The 13,483-nt window shown below is 39.5% G+C and overlaps 5 protein-coding genes across 9 annotated transcripts in view; 2 read left to right on the top strand and 3 right to left on the bottom strand.

The window, feature by feature from the left end:
- Window positions 1-686: 686 nt before the first annotated feature.
- Window positions 687-3,089, bottom strand: sinu (claudin family member sinuous). The gene is made up of 2 exons (XM_020942434.2): window positions 2,241-3,089; window positions 687-2,173 (listed from the first exon to the last, which is right to left on the bottom strand). Exon 1 carries the CDS (start codon window positions 2,982-2,984, stop codon window positions 2,247-2,249), a length of 738 nt encoding a protein of 245 aa, XP_020798093.1. The 5' UTR covers window positions 2,985-3,089; the 3' UTR covers window positions 687-2,173; window positions 2,241-2,246.
- Window positions 3,090-3,448: 359 nt separating this feature from the next.
- ScsbetaG (Succinyl-coenzyme A synthetase beta subunit, GDP-forming) lies at window positions 3,449-5,794 on the bottom strand. The gene is made up of 4 exons (XM_020942432.2): window positions 5,535-5,794; window positions 5,321-5,450; window positions 5,142-5,241; window positions 3,449-4,576 (listed from the first exon to the last, which is right to left on the bottom strand). Exons 1-4 carry the CDS (start codon window positions 5,583-5,585, stop codon window positions 3,607-3,609), a joined length of 1,251 nt encoding a protein of 416 aa, XP_020798091.2. The 5' UTR covers window positions 5,586-5,794; the 3' UTR covers window positions 3,449-3,606.
- On the top strand, window positions 5,784-7,026 carry Sras (Ras converting CAAX endopeptidase Sras). The gene is made up of 2 exons (XM_020942433.2): window positions 5,784-6,293; window positions 6,376-7,026. The coding sequence occupies exons 1-2, from the start codon at window positions 5,885-5,887 to the stop codon at window positions 6,876-6,878; spliced, it is 912 nt and encodes a 303-aa protein (XP_020798092.2). The 5' UTR covers window positions 5,784-5,884; the 3' UTR covers window positions 6,879-7,026.
- Window positions 7,027-7,612: 586 nt separating this feature from the next.
- Window positions 7,613-9,212, top strand: bc10 (BLCAP apoptosis inducing factor bc10). Of its 2 annotated transcripts, none has more exons than XM_020942429.2 (2): window positions 7,613-7,787; window positions 7,923-9,212. In XM_020942429.2, the coding sequence occupies exon 2, from the start codon at window positions 8,033-8,035 to the stop codon at window positions 8,270-8,272; it is 240 nt and encodes a 79-aa protein (XP_020798088.1). In that variant the 5' UTR covers window positions 7,613-7,787; window positions 7,923-8,032; the 3' UTR covers window positions 8,273-9,212. The 2 variants fall into 2 exon arrangements, with proteins under 2 accessions (XP_020798088.1, XP_020798087.2); XM_020942428.2 differs by having other exon boundaries at window positions 7,626-7,700.
- Window positions 9,213-9,698: 486 nt separating this feature from the next.
- Msr-110 (DUF3736 domain-containing protein Msr-110) overlaps window positions 9,699-13,483 on the bottom strand; it is a 67,120-nt gene continuing 63,335 nt past the window's right edge. For all 4 annotated transcript variants that reach the window (XM_086833917.1, XM_086833918.1, XM_020942466.2 and 1 more), the window contains 3 exons: window positions 12,350-12,588; window positions 11,042-12,288; window positions 9,699-10,495 (listed from right to left, as the gene is read on the bottom strand). In XM_086833917.1, the coding sequence (XP_086690043.1) occupies window positions 10,473-10,495; window positions 11,042-12,288; window positions 12,350-12,588 (1,509 nt within the window). In that variant the 3' untranslated portion in view covers window positions 9,699-10,472. The remainder of the gene's footprint in view (window positions 10,496-11,041; window positions 12,289-12,349; window positions 12,589-13,483) is intronic.

Genomic DNA, 13,483 nt, shown 5'->3' with positions numbered 1-13,483 from the left:
ATTTCCTGAATTCAAATTATTGACAGGGCTGTATATATCTTCGTACATCCTGAAATACCTTTTCTTTTTTGCCTCTAAGTTAAACATCTCTTGAATCGGGTTTAAAATTGGTATAGCTATCTTAAATTCAAATAACAATATTAAAAGATGCATGAATTTATATTAAATTGATTGAAGACATTAAATTAAACAGTAAATTCACAATATAAAAATATTTCCAAACTATAGCAAATGAACAAATATTTTGTAGAAGGTTTAATTTAACTTTGACTTAAGGTTAATCACCTTCTACGCATATTAGGTTTGATTTTCATAATGCAATAAGCTTACAATACCTAATTCCTCCCCTATTTATTACCAATGTCCTAATACCATTATTTAACCATCAATTTTGAATAATCCAAAACAAAACAAAAAGATGACTTCAACATCGCAACGTGACACATGGCGCAGCCCACAATCTGTTGGGAGATATATCAATTGTTGCTCCAGTCGGTCGATGTATATCCGACGACGCATTGCCTCAGCAGCTACAAAAGCAACAAAAAAGTTTGTTCGGATTTCCCAAAAATGCAAACGCCATGGGAAAACTAAGTCGAATGCACCAAAGTGACTTTCGAAGTGGCAGATGCATTGTTTGGACCCCCAAAGCTCTGCCTTGAACTCGCTCAAAAGATGCATTCAGATGTTGTACACAATAAAAACTTTATTTTTCTTCGCTTTAGCTAAAAGTCGTTTGTACATAAAAGATGTTACAAATATTAAAATTGTATATGGGAGGGGTAAAAAGAGTTTCTTTTTGCTTTTAATACATTGCTAAATTCTTGGTTTAGAATATGCTACAAATAAAAGTTTTGTATAGCATTGTGCAAAAGGACGGATAAATACTAATACAGATTCTATATTACCTTCAAAAGAAGGTACGTACTACGTGTGCGTTTTATATTCGAGTACAAAAGGGAATGATTATTGCTTAAAGTTAATGGACGAATGTGTTTCGCTTAGCTTTCTCTCTGGGTCACTTAACTAAGGCACTATGCTTAGCAGAAGTTTATGCAATCCAATGGGGCTTTTGGGTATTGTCGCAGGTGGTCAGGTCAGGTCAGGTCAGGTATCTCTAACAATAATTATAATTTGTATTTAGGCACTATAAACTATATCAAAATAGTTATATATATCTCTCTCTAATTAAGGCACGAGTGTAATATTTCGTTGCTAGTTTCCGACTAGCCTGCGACTTTGCAAATACAACAAAAATATATGGTAGGTACAATTGCTGGAGGGGAATGGCAATGTGTGTCTGGTTGTCTCTGGACGTTAATTGAGCGAAAATTGTTATGCAAATATTATTGCATTATACTCTACATATGCGTCATCTGGTTGAGCGTCTTTCCCTTGATGGTTGATTGCTGTGCATCGATGTGCTTTTCATAATCGGAAAAACATTCAGTCTTCGTCTGGAATTGTTCTGGTCGATTGGATGGATGATTCATAAGTACCATTATACTGAAAGCCTGGGATGTTGGTGTGTCGTCTGTCGACTGCATAAACTTTTTCAACTAAAAACCTATAACTTACAGTCGAACTTCTATAAGCAGAACCTTTAAACTAGTTGGAATAAATATTTGATATGTTTTTGTATATAAAATGTTAGCCTAGCTTAAGATATTTAGAAACGAAAACCTAATGCAAAGCCAATATCAATTGAATTGTTGTCAAAGTTAACAGGAAAGTTTTATAACTTGCTTATAGTATATGATATGATTTGTTAAAACTTTTTAATAAGTTTAACTGGATTTGAGACAAAAACAATACATGTATTCTAACTCGAGTTATTTAAAGTTTTAGAAACCTTTTTGTTTGTTAACTATTAATCTTTCGAACGGAAGTTAATCAATTAAAATACAAAATGGTCAATCAAGTACATATAAGATACAGATTATCTGTCAAAAATAACATAAAACACTGAACTACAAATATTTTAAAGAGAAACACAAATTATAAAAGCTACTTGTCAAGTTTTGGCTAGCATACAGTTCCTACTTCTTGAAGTTCGACTGTAATTGTTAGAATGTGAGAATTCTTCGTGGGGACGGAATGTTTTTGTTTCTGAAATGTGTCTTCGTAGATTCTTGTTTTTTTCCTTAGTTCAAATGTGTGCTAGTTGCTGTGTCTGAAAAAGAAAAACAAAGAGGAAGGTCAGACCGGTGTCCATGACTTGGATATGGCCAAGTACTTACCTGCAACTATCCGCGCACTAGCTCAAATCGCGTCTGCGACTCCTTGAACTGCACCCGCTTCCGTTGCTGGACATGGGCTTCGCTGAGGAACAGGGCGGCAGCCACAAAGGTGAATACCGTGCCCACGCAGGCCAGGACGAAGGACCAACCGAACCAGTTGTTCGCGTGCTCCGGCATCCAACCATTCCGATTACCAAAACAGGCAAACACAATCACGGCAATGGCTGCACTCACGCCAGAGCCAAGGAGCACATATCCCAATGATCTAATGAGCGTGATGAAGTGCTTCTGATCCGGGCCAGCGCACAGGAAGAAGATCAGCACTCCAATGGCACTCACCAGCATCCCGATGAAGGCCAGCGTGAAGAAGAACTGTGTTGTTATCATGAAGGCGGGCAGCAGGAAGCCCCTGATCTCATCGTAGCCTGTGGTGAAGGGATCGTAGACCCAGCGGCAGCCCACAAAGAACCGACGCAGGCTGTCATCGTTCACATCCGGCAGCGACCGGAAGCAGTTCACCCAAAGCCCCAAACGGTCCAGCTTTGCTCCCGTGATGCGATAATCGCTCACCAACCAACTGGGCGTTGCAAAGGCAATCACAATGAAGGCGAATGCAAAGACGAAGACGCCAACGCCACAGCTACCGGAGAGGGTGCGCCGCTTCATGTTCACCGGGTTGTGGGTATGGCTGCTGGGCAGATGCTCCTGGGAATCCTCGCGTGCAAAATGAGACGATTTTTGCATGCTTTGAGTTCGAAATTCGAAGAAATTCGCCGTTTTCCTCGAGCAATATGTTTGTTTGGTTTGCTGGCTTTGGGTGTGGACTAGCGATGTGACGGATATATCGATATATATCTATAAGTCGATAGGTTTTATAAAAATAAATACTTATATCGTGATCTTAATTATAATCTAGTTTAAAAAATACCCCCAATGAGCTTTACTTGATAAATTTTTCTTATAATAATCCACCATTAATGTTTCCCCAATTGGCTCAATAAGCCAATAAGCTATATTTTTATTTACTAATAAGTAGAAGTTCCCAACGAATATAACAGTATTTTTTTAAATATTGCCCTTGTTGGTATGTAAAAATCATGTCAAAATACTATTAAAATATTTAAATAATATTTTATACATTTCCAATTAATTTTCGCTCTTTTCCCCCAATTGAATTTAACTGCTTCCCAATAATAAATATTTAACTCTTATGTTAAAAATAACATATTCCGGATATATTGTCGATAAAAACTTATATATAAAAGGCCTGTCCGTTTTAAATGCTAATGTGTGTCGTGATATTTTTATGGAAGACATTTTCTCCTAAATAATAGAAAATCCTTCCTTAAATTATTAAAACTCCACTCTATTTAAGAGCAGCCACTGCCTTGTGGGCAGCATCATCCAAATCACTGGCCGTCTGGATGGGCAAACCGGAATTCTTAAGGATTTCACGGGCCTGGTTCACATTGGTGCCCTCCAATCGGACAACCAATGGTACATTGAGTTGCAGCTTCTTGGAAGCTGCCACAATACCATTGGCAATGGTGGCACAATTGACAATGCCACCGAAAACATTGACCAGGATTCCCTTCACTTTCGGATCGGCGGTTAGGATTTCAAATGCCTTGGCCACCTGATCCTCTTTAACGCCACCGCCGACATCCAAGAAATTGGCCGGTTCACCGCCATTCAGCTTGATGATGTCCATGGTGGCCATGGCCAGTCCAGCGCCATTAACCAGACATCCAATGTTACCATCCATCGCAACGTAGTTTAGATTGTATTTGGCCGCCTCTACTTCACGGGGATCAGACTCCTCTTCGGTGATATCCATGGAGAAGATATCCTTCTGACGGAACTCAGCGTTGTCATCAAAGTTAAGCTTGGCATCAACAGAGATCACCTCTCCCTTATCCGTCTCTGCCAGGGGATTAATCTCAATCTGTACGGCATCGACAGCCTTGAAGAGAGTGTAGAGTTTTTGAATTTCTGCGGCACACCGCTTCACAGCATCTCCCTTAAACTCCAGGAACTTGGCCACCTCTACCAGTGTTGCCTCCGGTATGGGTTTGTCAATGTCCAAGGGAACAGTCTTAATTTTCTCTGGGGTCTCCTCGGCGACAGCTTCAATATCCACACCGCCCGCCGGCGAGGCAATCAACACGGGGCCATTGTGCTCACGATCCAGCAAGATGCAGAGATATGTCTCCCGGGTAATGTTGACACTGCGGGCCACCATGACCTTATTGACCATAATTCCAGACTTGGGCGTTTGTTTGGTTATCAGTCGGTTTCCTATCATCTTCTGGCTGAGCGAAAGCACCTCGCTCTTGCTGCCGAAAGTACAATCAATTATTATTATAATATAAACCAGTCTTATCAACTGAGTGTTCGTTATGGGGTCTGTTCTGGGTTTCTCAAGCTGTTATCATATTAAGCATCAAAGTATTGGCAAAGTTTAGGTTTAAGTTGCTGTTAAATAATAATATTATTATGATAAGCCTATCTGTATCGTAACGATAATGCATTGTTTTTGAATTTATCAAAAATAAATAAGGTATTTGTGTTGATAGGGAGATACAGCTCATCGAATCGAAAAACTAACTATTGTCATTACATTTTTAAAAGGGTTCACCGTAACAGAACATTAAATTTATATGTTTTGGTGTTTTAAAGCAGTATTTTTCGGTAAAAAAGATGATTTACCATTAATGAAATAGTTTATATATCCAATAATTTAAATCGTCTTAGATGTCATTTAAAATCAGTCATAATTTTAAATTCACCTTATAATTAAATGTTAAATATAGTTAATTAAAGTCATCTTATATTAAGAAACTAAAAATGAACAGAAATTTACGAAATTGAAACTCAGAACACACTACAATTATATCTTACTTTGAAGTGATATGCACACCGCCTTTGAATCCATTGTCGAAAGTACCCTTGCCTCGCCCACCGGCCAATATCTGCGCCTTCACCACATATTCCGGGTACTCTAAAAAAAAACACACATTTAACATCAATTAGCTGGGGAAGATTACATAAACCCCCAAATTTTGTCTCCTCCACCTTACCAAATGTCTTGACCACCTCGGCATCTGCTTTGGAGTTATCCAAGACCTTGAACTGCTGAATGGCCACTCCATATTTCTGGAGGAGATCCTTGCTCTGGAACTCGAGGAGATTCAGGTGGCGCACTGGCACCTATTGCCGGAAAGATAAACAAAGCGGAGACAAAGGTCAAACTTCTCTTTGGGCGAAGAGTTAAGCAGATGTTTGCAAAGAAACCTTATAAACGATATTGCGGGCTGTGACGGCTGCCTTTAGTAAAAACGACATCTTGGCTGTCCTTCGGCGGGTGCTTATTCCTCTTGAATAATTTTTATGAATTTATTTTTATGAACCGGTCCACTTTATCAGCAATAATTGTTTTAAAAAACGCAACCAAAATTCACCGCCGCCGCCGCACGCTGCTTGTGTTAGTGTTGCTTATTTAGTATTTTTCCGCTTATCATTAATTAGTGTGACTGCAAATCCGATAACTCTGTGTTAAGTGAACGGTCCTACTGCTGCAAAACAGCTGTTTTTGTGTACTTTTTTTTCGGTTAATCCAAAGAATGACGAATACCCGCGTTTAAATGTCCAACATGAGTGAAATGGAAGCCGGAAAGATTGTGACACCACAGGCGACAGGCCAAGATGTCCTGCCACAGATACCTGTGATCACCTCGGTGAGCTGCTGCTTTGTGCTGGCGCTGCTTTATGTGGGAAGTCTCTATATCTGGAACACCAAACATAACCGGGATCATCCCACGACGGTTAAGAGAAGATTCATTAGCGTATCCATAGTGATGCTGATGGCTCCCTTCTTTGTTTACTTCTTTTCATCGCCGGAACTGCTGAAACGGGAGCCGTTCCCGAAATTGCTAGGATTCCGCTTGGAGGGATTGTGGCAGGCCGTGGTGATACCCTACGCCCTCACAGCTCTCCTCTTCCTGGGACCCATCTTTGTAAACATGCAGAATGAGTCAATACGCTCGTATTTCGGTTTGTAATTCAATCAAAGTTTGATTCAATTTCTTTCTAAACATGGAATTTAATCATATTGAGTATCCCCTCTCCATATTAGATATTGACTACTGGCGAGGATCATTCAGCAGCATTATCTGGGTGCGTAATCATGTGATGGCTCCCTTAAGCGAAGAGTTCGTGTTCCGAGCCTGCATGATGCCCCTTATCCTGCAGAGTTTTTCACCCATGGTTGCCGTCTTCATCACTCCGCTGTTCTTTGGGGTGGCTCACCTGCACCACATAGCCGAGCGACTGAGTTTGGGAGTGGAACTAAGCACTGCCTTGTTGATAGGTTTATTCCAGTTTACCTACACCACGTTGTTTGGGTTCTATTCAGCATATTTGTTTGCTCGAACTGGTCATTTGGTGGCTCCATTTCTGGTGCATGCATTTTGCAATCACATGGGTCTACCGGATATTCAGGATTTGTGGCAGCAGGATCTCTGGCGACGTGTCCTAGCCATTTTTCTCTATGTAGCCGGTTTTGCTGGGTGGATTTATTTGTTGCCCCTGGCCACGGTTCCTTCATTGTATGCCAACACTCTGTACTGGAAGGAATAATTGGGGCTTTAATGCCCAGAAGAGATTGTAGCTTTATTTTTTTAGACTCATTAATCAATCGTTGCCATATGACAAGCTTGTATGTATCAAATTTCATATCAAAATAACCTGCGCAAATCATTAAAACAAAAACAATTGTAAAAGAAAACGGTCTTCCTGTTAATATATAGGAATCTACTTTAAGATAAATGTGGAAAATGCATTCTAAGATCGATTATATTTACGAAAAATTGTTGAGTTGTAGACCCATGTCATCACATTTTGGTTATTAAATATTGTAATTTTTTGTTAAATTAAATTAGTGAAATTCTTGCATACCAATTCATTTTGTGAAGTAATAAATATGTTTTTGACTTTCAAAAGTTATTAAAAAAACAATGTTTCTTACATTATAAAGCTGTTAAAAGGGTGTAAAGCTTAAAACTTATTATAAAGACTTATTAGGAATTATATTATAAAGCTAAGAAAACCATAAATAATTAGTTAAAGTTATATATGTTTTAAGGTCTGGCGGTATTAGTGGTTTCATTTATTCCCAGTAACGAGCAATAATCTCTAACCGTTTACCAACACTGTATTTCAAATTTCTAATGAGAAGTATTTGAAATATTTAATATAAATTATCAAAGTAGTTGAACTTTTTTAATTTGTAAAGATTTTTAAAATTTAATTTAACAAATCGTTACAATTAAAAATAAATCGATTGATTTTATTTCCCGCTGCAAAGTGAATAGTTTTAGCATCGATGCCTCTTCTATTTTGAAATATCGATAGTATCGGTTCAATGAATGTTTTTGCAGCTCTATTTTGGTAGCATTTCGGGTAAATATGTGATAATATAGTAAACGACGCACAACAAACGAGCGAAAAATCAAGTTGATAACGGAGAGGCCAGCGGCTGGAGGAGAGGTAATCCCACGGCGCGAAATCCCCTAAGAGAGACCAATGCCAGAGTGGAGGCACTTGATGGCCTTTGCCCAGGACCCAACGATAGATAGTAATTATAGAATCATTAAGACTAAACCCCGGCCCATCCGCTTGTAGGTCGCCGAAGACCACGTCAACGTTCTGGCCAGGAGGAACCACATTCAGTACCGCATCCATTCACCACCCACGACGCTCAGAGAACTGAAGCACCTGGAGGAACGCCCACAATGTATTGCCTGCAATGCCTGCTGCCCGTGCTGCTGATACCGAAACCCACAAATCCGGCGCTCATGGAGACGCACGTGATGTTCATTGTGCTGTATCTGGTCGGATTCTTTCTGGAGAGGAAACCCTGCACAATATGTAGCCTGGTCTTCCTGACCGCCGTCTCGCTAATCTGCTACAGCGGCATTGGAAATTGCATCTTTTGGGGTAACTGTGAGGGTCATCAATGCGAGAATGGCTAGGCAAGGCCGGGATGCCGCATCATCATCCCAAAAAAAAAACAAAAACAAAAATAGTCATAGTCAACGGAGACATAGGAAGTGCTAATATTTACTATCATATTATTGAATTGCGTTCGCGTTGTTACAGCTTTACATCCTAGAAATACATGAAAATTATGAAATGTAGGAGGACAGGATAGGAGAAAACGAAAAAAAAAGGATAATGGAACTTGACTAAAATCGGAAATCAATCAGTGATACAAGTGATGAGTGAGTCCGACCAGGAACAAAGATTATATGTTTAGATCCATATTTTATTTCCAACTCCCCATCGTAATATGTTTCCTTCATAATTCTTTTGGTTATGAAACATTGTAATTGTATTCAAAGCGTGTGTGTGTGTGTGTCTGTTTTTGTTTTTAAGGCTTAGACGAATTTAGTTATTTACGAAAGAGCGCTACGAAAACGTATTGTACATCACCCCACCCAAAACAGAAAAAGAAAACCTACAAAGAAAATCGAAAAGAACCCCTAGATATCTACCCACTCGTCAATGCAACTTACGATTAGTCACTTATGTTATATATATATATACACCTATATACTATACAAGATGTAATTGTAAAGAATTATTAAGGAAATCAAAAGAAAATCACTGCGGCAACGGTCGCTGCTGACTTCGGTTGTTAACCTGTCTTGTGCACATGCAAAAAATTGTATATAGAACCCCAGCATATAACTTACACCCTGATCTAAATACATAATATACATGATATACATAAAAAACAAAGATGAATATTTAACGACAAGCACAAACAAACATTGTAAAAATGGACAAGAGAGTGTAAAACTTTTACAACAAATATTGTTAGACTTTTGCGTATTTGTATAATTTGAGCGGTATCTAAAAGGAAAAGAGAGCATGTCTAGAGACGTAAAAAATAAAGTTTAAACAATGCTATACTTGGTTTATTCATTAAGGGGCTTAGAAAATATTTTAACGCTTTTAAGAATGTTTTAAGCGTGTAATCAATTCCCAATTTAGTTCAATATTTACGCTTTAAGTTTTGAACACATCTTGAACTAATCAGTTTGTAATTCATGAAAAATTTTCCTAATGCAAGATATTGAATAACTTTATTCACACCTTAGTCATTTCCACATTAACATTTTTTAAATCCCTATATCATAACTATAGATTTCGAGGATTTTTGTTATGTTGCATTAGTTTTATCTAATTCAGGATGACATCTTAGCTAAACAAATTTGTAGTTGTTCTTTATTAAATGTTAATAACATGTCTAGGATTCATTCATTAAAACAAAAATCAAGCAAATATGCTTAATAATCTATAAAAGTTTAATCCTAAACCATTTACCTGACTTCATTATTTTTCACCAGACTATTTTCTTTCTTTTTATATTAACCAGCTTTATAGAAATACTTCTTTATTGATTTCCAATTATCCACAATTTTATTCGCTTCAAAATGTGTGTGTTGTGTGTGTATATATAGTAAATATATATTTATATTTATATAAAATGTACAAATTTCTGTTTGCTGTCGTTTTTCTTTTTTTGGATTTTGATTATACCAAGATTATATCAGATCAGCTTCAGCTTTAGCTTCGTTCTTAATTTACTAACAACTACACAAGACAATTAATTAATTAAAAATACGATAATAATTTATGTACAAAAATTTCCATCGGATTTATTTGTGCGTGTGTATATGAAAACAAAACTGTCGACAATTCAAAAAAAAAAGAAATAACTGAAAGACAAAAACACTTGGAAAACTTTCACAATTTTCATAATTTTCTTCACAGGAAGTTTGCTTTCTTTTTCATTGTTGTGTTGTTGTTGTTGTTGTTGTTGTTGTTGTTGATTGGAATGTAATACACGGAGTAATATAAAATATACAAATATGAATTATATAGAGAAAGAGGTTTAGAAGAAGACCCAAAATGGTATAAAAGAGTTTTTTGAAAGATTCTTGTTATACTTTTGGCGTTGGTTTTTTTTTCAACATTTCTTTCTTAATTTTTTTTAAGCTGCTTTAATAACAAAACAAATCGAGACGACTCGGTTACAATTCAATAGATTCTTCGGGTTTTTTGTTGGTGACATGATGACTCCTTCTCCTAGTTCTTCTCGGTTTTATCCCTCTCGTCGAGATTCGATTCGCACAGCAGCAATCACAGGCGTGGTCTTCTTGTTACTTAAACGGAACGAGGCTGGACGACTGTAAAAGTTTAAATAAATTAAATAGTTAACAAAAGAATACAAAAAATAAACCATGAAAGCACTGGTGTATTTTTAGATCTTGCTCAACCATTTTAATGATTGTTTAATCTTGATTCAAGACTAATTGAATGCTCAGAATCATTAATTAGGTATTGGCTTCATTAATAAATCAAGTTGGACAAGTAATTCCCATTATGGAAACATTTTGAATGGGAGAAATAAATGAATTTAATTATAATAATTATTAATTATACGATTTTAAAGCAGGCTATAAAAAGTTATTATTGAAAGAGTCGGATTTGCTGAGAGAAAGCTTTATCAATATTGAATTTTTTAGGAGGAAATATATTAAAATATTCTACATATCCAAAAACTTATTATTTGGAAGAATTTTTTATAATTTTAGCGAATTTCTGTTTTAGCTTTCGATTGTTGTTTCTTATCTGTTTTTAAAACTATTCAGTTAGTTGAAAAATTCTTAACTAAAACAAGAGTTTTCTCAGGACTTTGTTATCAATTCTCTCTCGATAAAATATGTACTCACAGTGTGGTCGCTGGGACTCCTCCTGGGCAGCGGGTCCACCCTCCTGCATGGCCTGCATCATGGGCACCGGGATGCGGACGGGTGTGGCCAGGCTGCGGCCATAGACCATGCGTCCGAAGGGCAGCTGCTGGGGCTGGTCGGGCATGGGCGGGGTCATGGTATCGCGGGGCTGCTCAGGCAGTGGCTGCAGGATCAGTCGCTGGATGCGCATCTGTGGCTGCTCGGGCTGCTCCTGACGCTCCTGAGACTCCTGCTGCTGCTGCTGCTGCTGCTCCTCCTGCTGCTGCTCGGTTTGAGCCTGCTGCTGCTGGGGCACCGTTGACTGGGACTGGGATTGGGACTGCGACTCGGTGGTGGCCTGCTCGCCAGATGAGGAGACATCCTCCTCGCTGCCCTCACTGGACTCGGCACCCTCCTCGGCGGCCAGACGACGCAGCTCATCGGTGATGCGATCCTCGGCCATGCGCTGGATGTTCCTCAGATCCTCGGGAGTGATGCCAACGCGCTGCAGGGCCATACCGAAAGGCATGGGCTGGATCTGGATCTGGGGCATGTCACGCTGCTCCTGACGCTGTTGCATCTCCTGGCGGTGCTGCATCTCCTGACGCTGTTGCATCTCCTGGCGGTGCTGCATCTCCTGACGCTGCTGCTGCTGTTGGGCGGGAATCTGGACGGGCACATCATCGGCCACATGGATCTCACGGAAGGGCAGCTGCTGCATGTGAATGCGAAGGGTCTGGATCTTGGGCATTTGCATCTCCTCGGAGGACTCCATACGAGGGGCCTGCATCACCTGTGGTGGCATGGGAGGACGCATGGGCAGATGCTGGAACGGAGGAGGCAGCTGGCGAATGATGATGGGTCCCTGCTGCTGTTGCTGGGGCAACTGCTGGTGCATCTGCATGGCTGGGGGCATCATGCGCTGAGGCATGTGGGTCAGAGGCATCTGATCGGGAATGCGGCCAAAGGGAATGTTGACACGCTGGAAGGGAATGAACATGGGGCGCATGGGCTCGGCATCCTCATCGGAATCCTCCTCCTCTTGCTCCCGCTGGCGCTTGGCCTCCTTCTCCTCCTTCTCCTTATCCTCACCGCCATCGCAGAAAATGGAGATGCGCTCACCGGTGATGCGGGCCTTCTTGGGATCGGTGGTCAGGTTAACGCCGAAAGGCAAGGCCACAGTCTTTGAGGGTGAGTCGACAATCTCCTCGGCGTGCTTGCGCTCCACCACGCAGTTCATGCGGGATCTAAGGGAGGGAAAAGAAGATATTTCTATCTATTTAAATTATTAATTTCAAGACTACCTACTTCTTGTTGTTACGCAGAATGGCGGCAGCCAGATCGCTCAAGTCCAGCTCGAGCGGCATTTTGCCAGGATATTTCTGCATTTCATCGGTCTCATCGCTATCGGAATACGAGTTGTCCTTGTCATTGCTATCAGCATCCTGGCTATGTTCAGCCTTGCGGCTTTCTGTATCCAGATTTTGCAACTCAGACTCGTCGCCAGTTCCAGCGGCACCCAGCAGAGGCTCAGCACGGGGAAGTTCCTTTAAAAAAATAATTAAAAATACAAATTAATTAGATTTACATAAGATAATTAAGAGGTTTATATAGTTATCCTTATTTCTCTGACCAAAGTGTAAGGAAAAAAGCTTCATTCTCTTACTTTAAATCGAGATTCTTCCCAAACTCTCAACCAGCTCAAATCTTAGTTCATCTTTCTAGCAATTTTCGCTTGGTGTTTTGTTTGAAAATTTTAAAAATTACTTCAAATTGTTTGGGCCCTCAACTGTAACTCTTGAAATTACCGACTGTTTTTCTGTATTTCTACTGGTTTTATTGCCTTGCCTGCTCTTCGTGCTTGAAACAATGAGGAGACCTAACTGATGGCAGTTGCCCGGCGGAGATGTGACCCCAACCTACATACGGACTGAAACCAAAAGTAAAATGCCATCGGAATAAACTTGTAGTTATCGTGCTGTTGTTGTTGTTTTTTGTTGTCGAGAAGTCTAAACAAAACAGCAACGAAATTACATAATCACACACTCGAACAAATGGCCATATATATGTTTATATACCTGAGTTTGTACCTGAGTGAGCGGATCGTGGCTAAGCATACTTCACGCCCAGTCACAATGGAAAATCGTAGAGATAGGCAAACGTAAAATATATATACATATATATTCAAATATATATTTTTAAATATATGTATATGAAGCTCATTAATGGTGAAACCAGGCAGGGGGTGGTGGTGGGTGGAGCTTTGAGTCCGAGAGATTGGATAATGTTTTATATATCCGGTTTTTTTTGGATGGATGACTGACTTCGTTTGCAGGTCATCGTGTACTTGACAAAAGATGTTGACATTGAATTGGGACAAGTTCTCAATGGATTTCCTCTACAGAAGCTTGAGTTATTTATGTTATATTTTGCTTTTCAAGA

The sequence above is a fragment of the Drosophila serrata genome, unplaced genomic scaffold (genome assembly GCF_035046125.1).
Source record: "Drosophila serrata isolate PLE 108 unplaced genomic scaffold, ASM3504612v1 contig_272, whole genome shotgun sequence".
Lineage (NCBI taxonomy): Eukaryota > Metazoa > Arthropoda > Insecta > Diptera > Drosophilidae > Drosophila > Drosophila serrata.
This window is presented reverse-complemented; position numbering and strand designations above follow the sequence as displayed.

What these genes read in the sequence shown, in the direction of transcription:
- sinu (XM_020942434.2), bottom strand. Translation starts at nt 2,984, where the DNA reads ATGCAAAAATCGTCTCATTTTGCACGCGAGGATTCCCAGGAGCATCTG.
- ScsbetaG (XM_020942432.2), bottom strand. Translation starts at nt 5,585, where the DNA reads ATGTCGTTTTTACTAAAGGCAGCCGTCACAGCCCGCAATATCGTTTAT. An exon ending in CCCGCAATATCGTTTATAAG is followed by an intron (nt 5,451 to 5,534) that starts GTTTCTTTGCAA and finishes TTCCGGCAATAG; the next exon opens with GTGCCAGTGCGCCACCTGAA. An exon ending in CGAGGTGGTCAAGACATTTG is followed by an intron (nt 5,242 to 5,320) that starts GTAAGGTGGAGG and finishes GTTTTTTTTTAG; the next exon opens with AGTACCCGGAATATGTGGTG.
- Sras (XM_020942433.2), top strand. Translation starts at nt 5,885, where the DNA reads ATGTCCAACATGAGTGAAATGGAAGCCGGAAAGATTGTGACACCACAG. An exon ending in GTCAATACGCTCGTATTTCG is followed by an intron (nt 6,294 to 6,375) that starts GTTTGTAATTCA and finishes TCTCCATATTAG; the next exon opens with ATATTGACTACTGGCGAGGA.
- bc10 (XM_020942428.2), top strand. Translation starts at nt 7,667, where the DNA reads ATGTTTTTGCAGCTCTATTTTGGTAGCATTTCGG. An exon ending in CTATTTTGGTAGCATTTCGG is followed by an intron (nt 7,701 to 7,922) that starts GTAAATATGTGA and finishes ATCCGCTTGTAG; the next exon opens with GTCGCCGAAGACCACGTCAA.